Source organism: Eptesicus fuscus, chromosome 2 (assembly GCF_027574615.1).
Source record: "Eptesicus fuscus isolate TK198812 chromosome 2, DD_ASM_mEF_20220401, whole genome shotgun sequence".
In the NCBI taxonomy this organism is placed as follows: Eukaryota; Metazoa; Chordata; class Mammalia; order Chiroptera; family Vespertilionidae; genus Eptesicus; species Eptesicus fuscus.
This window is the reverse complement of record NC_072474.1, coordinates 109734140-109746495: the sequence shown is the minus strand read 5'-3', so window position 1 is coordinate 109746495 and position 12356 is coordinate 109734140. Positions and strand designations below refer to the sequence as shown.

At 42.2% G+C, this 12356-nt stretch overlaps 1 protein-coding gene across 3 annotated transcripts in view; it reads right to left on the bottom strand.

The window, feature by feature from the left end:
- Window positions 1-12356, bottom strand: part of TAPT1 (transmembrane anterior posterior transformation 1) — a 55981-nt gene that overhangs the window by 12339 nt on the left and 31286 nt on the right. For 2 of the 3 annotated variants that reach the window (XM_054708021.1, XM_054708031.1), the window contains 5 exons: window positions 6838-7000; window positions 4071-4206; window positions 2673-2770; window positions 2429-2498; window positions 549-629 (listed from right to left, as the gene is read on the bottom strand). In XM_054708021.1, the coding sequence (XP_054563996.1) occupies window positions 549-629; window positions 2429-2498; window positions 2673-2770; window positions 4071-4206; window positions 6838-7000 (548 nt within the window). The remainder of the gene's footprint in view (window positions 1-548; window positions 630-2428; window positions 2499-2672; window positions 2771-4070; window positions 4207-6837; window positions 7001-12356) is intronic. The other variant, XM_054708023.1, reaches the window with a different exon arrangement.

Here is a 12356-nt window from a genome sequence, read left to right as displayed (position 1 = left end):
ACTTCTTCTGTAAACCTGTGAGCCCTAACATACGCTACCACTTTTCACATGTGCCACGTAGCAGACAGGCAGTGAGCGTCTGCTAACTGCATGGATGGTGAAAATTCATGGAATCCTGATAACTTGTCAGCCTCAATTCAGAGCTGTATAAAAGTAACACTTTATTGCTTTCCATTGTATTTCTTTAATTTATCATTATTCAAGATGCTAATAGGCAGTAAATAAAAGACAAAGGTTGGGAAAGAGCAGAAGCTCTTCTGGTGAACCCTTAAAATGTAAAAATCTGACTGCATTTAGATAACCACGGCTCACCTGGAGGCGGCAGGGTCCACCACCCACCAGAACGCAGCCCTGGGGACACTGTGCCGTTTATGGGCAAGGACTATTGCACACGCTACGTCTCCCACCCACCAATCCTCTACTGAGACAGGGACTGCTCATACCCAGAGTGATCAGCTAACTTGCTGCAAAGTTTTCTGCATACACATTTTATTCCATGTAAAAGAGTAATATTAGAAGCCACTAATAATTTGTGAAAAGTTACTTACCTGGATTCCAAGAAAACTGTTCCATGTTCCTTAGACACACTATTAGCAAGAGCACATAATTTGTGAATCGCTCTTTAATATCTGAAAAAAATTTTCACATATAAATATAGCTATATTGCATATAAATCATATAATAATAAGTGTATGTATAAAATTATTTCTTTTAATGAGAACATGAAATTATGTTATGTGTAAGTGCCTGTACAATAAACATACTATTTTATATACAGAACTAGAGGCCCGATGCACGAAGATTCGTGCAAGAATGGGCCTTCCTTCCCCTGGCTGCCGGCACCGCCTTTGCTCCGGCCCAGAGCCGCCTTTCTGCCTTTGCTCCAGCCCGGAGCCGCCTTTCCGCCTTCCCACGCTGCCCAGAGGCCCGGAGCAGCTGGGGAGGTGCAGAACGTCTGCATCCCACCCCACCCCCAGCTGCTCAGCGCCTGCGTATGCAAATTAACCCACCATCTTTGTTGGGTTAATATGCATACTCACTCCTGATTGGCTGGTGGGTGCCACGAAGGTATGGTCAATTTGCATATTTCTCTTTTATTAGTGTAGATGTTGCTACATTGGTAAGCCATTTACTTCTTTCACCAACACAATTCTAGCAAGCAAATTCCAGTTTTCTACAAATTTCAAAAAATATTCAAACCATCAGTCTGCTCAGATTGATTCAGATTCCCCCAATGACTATGGGGACTCATTTTATAGAAGAATTAAAAAATAGAAGCAGAGAGTGAAGTACAGGACTGGGTAATGTGAAACCCTTATATAGCAGAATACTTCCAATTTGGTAAATAGTGAGTATACAAGCGCTGACCTGACAAATCCTTTAGCTAATAGAGTGTTAGTATTATGAAAGCATTTTAAGACATACGTAGAACTTATGGAGGAGGGGGAACAACAAGGTTTCATATTTATCATGTTACTAAGCACTCTCATCTTGGTCTGAATGAAATTAATAAAAGCAAATAACTAAAATCCTGCTAAGATCTAGTTTACACATTTCACTTTGTAAGCTATTTTCTTATTACAGTCTAAGATACTATGTAATCAAGAAATGAAAGAAATCATGTCTGCCGTAAGTTGGCACACCCGTGTGGGTGTGGGTGTCCACATAATGGTGGGGCTGTGGCCAGCGCAATCACTTACTTAGTAACCCATCTCAAGGCCTGTATATATCCAACTGGTGTTTCCCTAATATTCTAGTATCTTAATAATTCTGGGCCTCACCCTGCCACTCAAATGTGGGACCCCCTATAGCCCTCTGCATTTTAATTTCACCTTGGTGTCCTTCCTCCAATTGTCTTGGCTTCTCTTTTCTTATTTCCACCCTTCCCTGTTACTCTACAGCAAGTGATCTAGACTTTCATTCTACAACTAAACCTTGGTCTCTAAGTGAGCTGGCATTTTCCACGTGTGTATTCCCTAAATGCCTAAACTCTGTCCAGTCAGGGACAATACCTTCTCCAGGGTAGCAGAGCTCTTAGCCCTTATTTATGAGGGGCCTGGGGTGTCATAATTCTGCTCTTGGTAGCTTCGTGGCCTTGGCCAAGTCAAATTACTTTCCCTGTGTTCTAGTTTTCACCTGTATAACATGGAATAATATCATCTGCTGCAAAGAAATTTCTGGATTCATGAGAAGTTTTTGAAAGTATTGATAAGGTGCTATATAAATGTTTGTAATTTCTTATTATCTTAAAGATCCTGAGATTGCAATAAGCAAAATAATAAGCAAACTTGGTAAAGATGTTGAGAGAGTAAGAGAAAGCACAGCTTAAGTCAAAGAAACAATAACCCACAGAAATATGACATTAGAGTTTTAGAATAAACTGCAAAATAATATGCATAAGCTGCAAGTAGAGTCTAACTGTACATACCGCTATTTGACATTTGAAAAAGATTGTTCTTCTCAAACTTCTTGAAAACACTTCCTTTAATTTCAACAAACTGAAATAGTAAAATAAAACAGTATCCTTATCATTATAACTGTTTTAAAAATGGACATAGTATATATAAACTTCCTGAAGAATAATGTTTAGAAAAAATAATTTATCCCATCTAGAAACTGCTATTAAAGTACCCATTTAACTTCAGAAATGTAAAGTAAAACCTCATACTCACATTATTAGACATCATGATAGTGAGCAAGGACTTGTTGTGTGAATTAAACGCTACGTTGAGAGTCGTTGCTTGAACCATTATAAGAATTGCATGCAAAACTAGCAATAAGTGATGTCAAGGAAAAAAACTTAAGTCTGTTTTCTTATTATAGTAATAGATAATACTATACAATTTTCAAAGTGAATAATGTCAAGTCTTACATAAGTATTTTATTCTTTGTAATTTTTTATTAGGTGATCCAAGTTTAACTGAATTACGATGTACGCCACCATACGAAACAAGCAAAAGCAGAAATGAACGCGGTGCACCATTCAAGTGGACTGTGAGTCCTGTTCTTTCTGGTTCTCTGGCATTTGGCTCAATGCTTGGGAAATAGGCCCTTTAAAAAGTTTCTTAAATAAACAGAAATTATGGTAAATACTGAAAGAAGACAATTAGCAATATACATTCTGAATTAAGATAATTTACATTCTAAAACAGAAAAAACACAAAGCAAAAATCTGGAAGTGATCTTCCTCTCTGGCTCTTCTGGGGATGAGGAACATAAGACAATAAGAACTGTCTAATAATTAAGATTCTTCTTCATTGTCTTTTTTTGAAGATATCACAAGTTGCAGCATTATATTCATATTACACATGGAATGGTTTTATTTAAATTAGAACAGTAACTTTTATTCCATTATACTTGGAACAAGTTTTTACTCTATAGAAATCTTCCCACTTAAGTCCCTTAACTTTCCAAGGATTAATCCGATTTTTTCAAGTATCGATTTCAAAGAGAGTATGGAAAACCACGTGGCACATTCCTGTGAATGAATCTGACCCCACACGGAACATGCAGGTATTCATGTGTGCATAAATATATATGAATGGGCACACACACTGTTTATATGTAATGAAGCCTTTACTCATTAAAAAAAAAAAAAAAAAAAAAAGCTTTAAAAGGGGGGTGAGAAGGGAGAATAAAACCTCCAGAATTCCTCGCAATCAATTTCAAATTTTACTCCTAGATGAATTGTATACATTTTAAGCCCAGGTTATAACAAAGAATCCACAGGCTTAAAGAAAGATAACTTTAAAAAACTCCATATAAGTATAGAAAGCTACACAGATGTATATAAATGTAAAGTATATAAAATACCTTTCAGTCAAAAATCCGTCCACAGAACCAGCTGCACGGAGAACAGAACTGTTAGCAGTTCACAGCAGCGTGCACACCTGAGGCTCTTTAAGTTAACGTACAATGACTCTTATAAATAATTTCTTCAAAGAAAGCAGGTATTTCACACAATGCTCAGGACACACACACATACCTTTAAATCAGAGAAACAGCTAACCAAATAAAACAATGCAGAATATGCATCGACTGCTGGAATATCTGATACGTCAAAAGGATACAGACGTAGAGAACAGCCATGAAAAAGTGAGGAATCACCCCAATGTGAGCTCTTTTTCTTTCTTTGGGCTCTGTTGCTGTCCAATAGAGAGCATCTAATATATCTTGACCAAACGATGAAAACAGACGATCTGCTACCTAAAGAGAAAAATGGTTGAAAAGATGTTTCTTATTATTCCATTCAAACATGTTACTAAAATTCAGAAGCAACTCAAATACTGGAACTCTGCGTTTATACAAAAATAAGCACTTAAAGCCCTCCTGGAAGGCCAGCTCCAGAAGAGCAGAATCTGTGCACTTATTAGTATCCACGGCCACAGCTTTATTCCCTGACACAGCAGTGCTCCGATCCTTATGTTATATGAATGAGATTCTGTCTAATCAGCTATGTTTGTAACAGAACGAAGTCTTACTACATGCTGGCAAAAATCAAAGGGAGAGGACATAGCAAAACCATAGTTCCTCTGGCTTTAACTCTCTAAATTCAAATTCAGGATTCAAACTTAAATCCTTTAGGACAAACATATCATTTGATCCATTCTATTCATACCTAATATTTGCCAATAACAGGAGCTATAATTTGTTTGAGGTTTATTATATCGAATACTAGAGGCCCAGCACACGAAATCATGTGTAGGTAGGGGCCCTAGGCCTAGCCTGTGATCAGGGCCATCTTCCGCCTGCTCACCAGTCCTCAGTCCCACCCAGCCGCCTCCCACCTCAGTTTCCCGTGGTTCCCCATTCACCATCCTGAGATAGGAGCCTACGGGCCTAGGGGGAGGGCGGGGAGGGACCTAGAGGTGGTCAATGCACCTCATAGTGACTGGTCGAGCGGTCGTTCTGGTCATTTTGCCGTTATGGTCGCTGGGCTTTTATTATATAAAATAATATGCAGATGTACTTCTTAAAGACATTTTCAGGTACTAGTCTCCATAAATATAGTATGATAAATAAAATGAAATACATAAAAAAAAGAAGATATATCATTCAGGATTCAACTGAAATGTCACATTCTGAGAGAGGCCTTTCCCAGACATCTGTCTTCTGTGGCTCCCACAGTCAGTAGTACATTGCCCTGGTCTTTTTCATTGTGGCATGTAGCATTTCCTAATACCTCCTGGTTTACTGTATATCTCCCACCTGTAGAATATAAGCTCCATAAGACTGGGCTTTGTTTACCGCTGGATCTTCAGGATCTAAGGTAGTGCTTGGCATACAGGAAATGTCAACTAAATATCTGCCAAATGAAGGAATGATAGCTACCATTTAGGGAGCTCTCACCACATGACTGGCACTGTGCTAAGCCCTTCCCGTGTACTGTCTTAGCCCTCACAATTCCCCTGGTATCTCCAATTTACAGATGAGAAACTGAGGACTGGAGACATTCAGCCACCAGCAGTGTGGGCAGGGTAAGCGGGATCGCAGCCGTTTCTCTCTGCACGGGAGCCTGACTCTTCTTATCCACTAGGTGTAAACCACACCATCAACTGCGGTCCACGGAGTGAACAGTAGTAAAACCATTCTGATCAGCAATTCATGGGTCCTTTTTCTTGACCCATTTTATAGTAACAGCAATACCACCTTGTAGAGGGCTTTGTGAATCAGGAGGCACACATCAAGTTGGGGGTAGGTAGAAGTCCTGGTCCCCTGCAGTCCCTGGAGGGAAGGCAGTAACGGAGACCAGTGGGGCTATGGCATGAAGAGCCACTCCAATAGGGTTTCTTTCTGAGAGGAGGAGGGGGAGCAGGATGGTGCTCTGCCTCACAAACTTGACCCACACCCACCATCTGCATCCTATCCACCAGGCAAAGCAAGTGTAGGGCATGGAGCCTGGAGTCAGGAAGCTGGGGGTGGCTTGAAACCCTCTCAGTCAATGAATTTATTTAGCCAGGATGGCCCAAGTGCCGCAGCATCTGTGACAAACTGGGAAGCTCTCAGGCACCACAGCAATGCAGCCTGAGAGAGAAAGACCAGCAGCCCCACAGCCCCATCTGCCCACCCGTTAGGAAAAACCCTTTCCTGCCTCATTTAAGATAGCAGACCTCACTTAGGTTCCTAAAAATCAGCACAGAAATATGCAATTTGAATCTCAAAAATGTATTATATAACATAGGGTAGCTTACTATTTAAAAAACTTATTAAGATTCTGCCTATAAATAAAGCTTTTTTTTTTGCTTTGTATAACTTTATTTTTTTATAAATGAAGATTTCACATGCTGACTGCTCTAAGTTTAACATGAGATAGATTGTATAAAAATGTTAAGTACTTAAGAGATTTTGGAAACATATGTTCACTTGCTTGATGTGAAAAATTCAAAGCAATCACACATGTAAATCTATTATAGCAAACATATATATAATCCTAACATTTTCTTCATAATTTTTAAAGTTCTAGCATAAAGAAGACATGGGTTTCCAATGAATTTGCAAAACAAATTTCCCTGTGGTATGACAATTCACCTTCTCAAGGGGCACTGACCCAAACATGCCCAGGCAGCAGGTAGCTCTTCCTTCCTGCACACAGGTGGTGCTTGACCTGCCACCGAGTCCCAGGACCAGCAGCACAGTACCATCTCGTCAGAAAGACAGATTCCCCAGCCTCGACCCCGATCTACAAGTCAGACTCTGCATTTTAACAAGGCCCCCAGGTGACTGGCCAAGCCCTGAGGGCCAGAAGCCCCCTCCCTGGAGCCCGCAGGAAAGTGGTCTGTCCGGGACGCCTGGGCGGGGGGGCTGGCTGGCTGGCGGGGAAACGAGGCCCTTCCTCACCTCGAGCATGTTGTAGATGATGTAGAGCTTGATGACCGACTGCCCCCTGATCAGGTGGTACATCATGGAGTAGTCGACATAGTGCATCATAAAGAAGCAGATGACCAGAATGACACCCTTCAAAATGTCACACACCTGGGCTGGCTGCAGCAAACGCCTGTCCCTGCAACAGAAGAAGTAATAAAAGCCCGAGTTTTACTTCCTAGGTTCTCAAAATGCAGAATCTTCACTGGCAGACACAGGTAATGAGAAATTAGATTCCTCTCCTAAATACTTCAAACTACCAAGGAGTGCTATGTACATAACTGACTACTCGAGAGTGCGGAATTTTCTGCCAAGTACCGAATACAAAGATATCCAACCAGAATTACTCTGAGAAGTGGGCAACCTTAACAGGCGAGCAGAGCGGGCAGGCGTCTGTGGATAGACTGTTTTAAAGTGATGGACTTCCAAGATTATGACACAAGCCTTTCACCTCACGACGAAGCCCTGTCACTGCTGACCAGCCCCTTTCACACACGTTCGCATTCCATGCACACTGGTACCTGGCACTTTTCATTTCACAGCCGAACAGATTTTCCAAATCGGTTCATAAGGAACTCCTGTTTCTACAACAGTGAAATGTTCCACTGTGTGGATGTACCATACATTATTTAGTAAATCACTGATGGATTTCTAGTCTTTAGCAACTGCAAACCGTGACAGAATGCACATGTCATGCTTCATAGATGAAGGACTATCTCTAGGTTAAATTCCTAAAATTGGAATTTCGAGGTTATGTTCACTTGACAGTCGGACAGACTGCCCTGTGCAGGGGCTGCACCAGTTCAACCTCGACTAGAAGCAGACAAGAAAGCCAGTGGCCCACGTGCACCAACTCGGTGTCTCCTCAGCTGCGGGATCGCTGCCATTCCCACTGGTGAAAACCGGTCTTCAGTGCAGTGTCAATGCTAATTTCTCTCGCTGGGACACTGACATCTTAAGGTATTGAAGCTACTTGTATTTTTGGTGAATTCTTTCCTCATATCTTTCTCTTGCTGGTTTGCAGAATAGCTCTTATATTACAGAAGTTAGCCCTCTGTGACATGAGTTGAAAACAGTTTTTCCCTAATTAATATGAAGAGAAATCATTCTCACTTCTGAGGTCAGAGGATGAAGGGCTAAACCTAAATTGTGTGTGAGAACATCTTACTTCCACACAGGGGGAAAAAAAAATGCTAGAAAATAGGTTTAAAATGTCTTTCATTGAACATGAGCTCCTGGGATCAGCTGGGTCAGCAGCTTTCTCCACGCTCACTGCAGGCTGATTCCTCAGACAGGCAGGCTCCGTCTCCTGCGAGGGCAGCTTTCATGTCCAGCGCCATCACTGTAAAGCCCTGATATCTTCCTTAGGGCTGCAGAACTGCCTCATTCCCGCCCAACGTGATGACACTCTAACCCCTAGGCTGGCCCTCAGTGTTGTGAGCTGAAGACTCGGCATTCCTTGCCTTCCTATTCTCTGCAGCGCTTTTCTAACCCTCGTCCACATTCAGGTTGGGGGCTCCTTCCCTCCAAAGATCCTTGCAGAGTTGAACAAGGCATCTGCGAGTCTTCCTGGGTTACCTGGGACACTGTTACACGAGATAAGGAGGGCGCACGCCACGCCGGCTCAGGAGCAGGGCACAGAGCCGTTCTTGTTTTCAAGGAATGAACTGCCTCTGTTCACAGAGAGAATCTGACACTGCAAACATCCTGGAAAGAGGCAAGTGCTGTGAACACTATGTCCAGAAAGGGCTGCAGGGAGGTGGGAAACTCTGGGCTGAACCAATGGGCCTAACGGGACACGGGGTCAGAACTGGTCCAAGGCAGACAAGTCCTGAGAGGGGCAGGACAAACAGCGAAATGATTCCTAGCAGCTGAAGTGCTGGGTAAACTGCATCAGGATGAAGCTGAGCCGTCTGTCGTCAATTCCCTGTCCCTTTCCTCCGCGCTGCTCCTCTCTCTTCCAGGCAGGCTCTGGCCCTTTCCTCCCCACGGAACCCAGACTGAGCTGCATCTCCTACCTCCAACATCTAGCTCAGAACACAGACCTCCGCCTGGGCTATTCGGCTATAAAGGCAATTAGTTCTTTGCCTTCACCCCATAAAATTAATAATGGAAGAGGGGTTACATTTGTCCAGAGTTGGAGCTAAACATACTCTTTTCTTTTTCTTTTTTTGTATTTTTTGTTTTGTTTTGTTTTTTTTAAGAGAAAGGAAGGGAGAGCGAGAGAGATAGAAACATCAATGGGAGAGAATCAATATGGATCAGCTGCTTCCTACTGGGGATTGAGCCCACAACCTGGGCATGTGCCCTGACTGGGGATTGAACTGCTGACCTCTTGGTGCATGGGTGCATGCTCAACAACTGAGCCACACCAGCCAGGCACTAAACATACTTTTAATTCAGACAATGAGAGGAGACACTGAACACGCTTGGGCTCCTGGCCTGTGTGAGGGTCTCCTTGGGTACAACCAGGGGACAAATGAGGCCTCAGCGAGGAGCGCACCACCACCTCCTCCTCAGAAGTGTGGCACAGCTGGGCATACGGTGACAATCACAAATCCCTCATAGTTGTGGGCCTCTGTATTGATGTTTTATGAATTAAAGAAAACGATAGGAGCAAAAAGTCGGGCAGTATTAATGAATCTGCATTAATTACGAAAATGATTTTAATAACTAAAGTACAAAAGTATACTTGGAACTTTTGGCACTAGAGTGGCAACTACTAAGTTAAGTGACCCCAGTCAAAGCGATTTTATTTAAGAGATAAAGGGCTATTTACTGTATCTACCTAATTGTATTTCTTTATAAACATTTGCAGCCAAGACTGATGTGTTAGTGTATCTATGAAGAACTATCATATTTAACATAAGTCATTGTTAGAAATTAGAGTGACCAAATAAAAATGGTAATAAGTTAAAACTTAAAAATTTAGCATAAACAGTTTTCAGGAGCTTTACCTTGCCTAGGAGGAAACCTGGTTGTTAAAACAACAGCAAAGCTGTGGAAACACCCGGGCTGCAATCCAGTCACTACATGGCAGGCACCATGCCAGGCGCTCTGCACTTAGTGTTCACAGTAACCTACGAGGAGGGCACATCATCACCCCAGTTTTAAGACGTTAAGCCGAGGCAGAGCAGTCAGGAGTGTGCCTGCAGCCGGACGGCTGGAGGGGGAGGGGCAGAGGAGAGGGATCTGAACCTCCGCAGCCCGGCTCCTCACCACCATCTACCTTTTTAAGAGTTTGCTTTAAAAGAAAATTTAAACTTACAGGAATAAACAACTCAGTAGCTTTATCTTTCGGCATAATTTAATGCTGTGTAATTTATCACTGTGCTGTCACCACATTTAGAAAACTATTGTACTAACAAACAAATACATCTATCATTTTTGCTCTTGACTTCCAAAAAGAGAACAAACAGGATACAGACTATTGGACCCACTCTTTTCTGAGCTCCCGCTGCTCTGGTGAAAGTCTTCTATCCTAACTGGTTGCTACAGAGATGAATCGGATTTTCAAAATAAGGAGTAGTATTCAAATAAAAAGTAAAAGCAGAACTCTTAAGAAAAAGGGTCTTGTTTTCATATAAATGTACCTGTTAATGAAAAAGAAAAGCTGCAAAAAAAACCTGTTTGCATGGTGGCATCTTAAAAGACGTGTAGGAAAACACCGAATTCCCAACAGTTCACCTGGTTCGTAAGGACTGGAACCGCCCCAGTATTTGTTTTCTTCTCTGCCAGGATATTTTTAGATAACACTCTGATAAGCATTTCCAACTCTGTAAGAAGCTTATCCACAGCCTTGCAATCAACTCTAAATTGGCTTTAAAAACAGTTTCAGGGCAAAGTTCTTCCTTATAATGCCTGTTAAACTGTAGTCACTGGCAGTTCACTTTGCAAATGCTGACAACCCCACATGAAGGCAGAAACAAGTGAATAAGCTGTTGAGCAGAGTGAAAGACCCACTCATCTAATTTACAGGCTGGCTGTGAACACCGGGAATATTAAACAAGACATTCGAGAGAACTTAAATTTGTTTTAAATTTTCAAATCAAACTGCTCTTCCAGAAACCGAATTTCCTACACGTCTACACGTTATCTTTTACTCATCCACGTACTCCCATCAGACTTGCAGCATTACCTAGGGGAGCGCTCCTGCTGTCTCCCGGGGCGCTCAGGGTTCTGGGGGCACAGTGACCCCGCAGACAGGATGACCACGGGCAGGCTTGTTCCTCCCCGCTTAGCAGAGGGCAATCTGCTCGCCAGTAAAAACGTCTCAGACAGCAAGATCAGGACAGGAGGCAACACAAATGAGCAAGAGAAATGGGTAACCCTGCCTCGTTCATTTTCAAATCGGTGTTGAAACGTGCCAAGGTATCACCATGGGATATTTCATTATAAAATACGTAGGCTGGATCTTTCTTTCTTTCTCTCTTTCTCTATCTGTTTAAACATTTTAAGCTATATGTGGTATAACAGAAAGAAAAAAGAATTATAAGGACTATTGAAGTGCAAAATGCAAAATACTAAATATGGTTCTCATTTATGAAAGTTAAGTCCCTTTATAATTTTAAAGTTAAATTGGAATAGAGCACTGAAATTAAGATATTTTCCTTGATTAGAAAACTGAAAATTTTAAGTCTTAAGTTTTCATGACACACGATAGAATAACTACTAAATGGTTACACTGATTAAAGTTCCCCTTGGGCTTTAAAATAGTTTCAAACTGGACTAGAAAAAGGCCCCCGGCTTTGTAAAGCCATGCTGGGTGTTTGGAGAGACACAAAAGGAACCGCTTACATGGAAGGAAGCAGGCTCAGCTGACTGCTGTGGGCTTGGGCTTGGGCAGGTTGTGTTTGCTGCTGTGAAGTCTGGCCCGAATGTGTCATCAAAGATCATTTTACCCGGTGACTTGCCTGTGTTAGGTGAGATCATGGTGAAATCCTGTGAAATGTGGACAAAGCTTTACCAGAAAGTACGGCCGGGGAACCACATTTTCACATTTTCTTCAGTATATGTCCATTCCCAAATGGGTATGTCTGCCTATGCTGGGGTTTTTTTGTGTGTGTTTTTTTTTTCATTATAATTAATATTTGTTTGCACTGATGTCAATTTGGCCAAGAGAATAGAAGGAAAAATCAGGGTTTACTCACCACAAGGAGTCCCTGTGACACCACATTCCACTCTATAAAGGAAGTGAAAGTGCTCCTCCCTTGGGTCTGATTCACGAGAGAGAAAGAGAGAGAGAAGGTTGGAATGTTGCTACGCTACTGAGAGCGCCATGTGAGGGACAAGGGACAACAACACCTGGCACCACGAAGACTCTAATAAAACGAATACACGGCTCTCCACAGGTCAGCCACGCAGGTCAGCCCTGGCAGCGGAAATAACAAACTTGTTTCCCCACAGAAGGGTACCATGAGCTCTCCCTACAGGTGCTCCAGGGGCGGTATGACGCCCTGGGGCAAAATTAAGGCCTATGTCTAAATAGAGAAAAA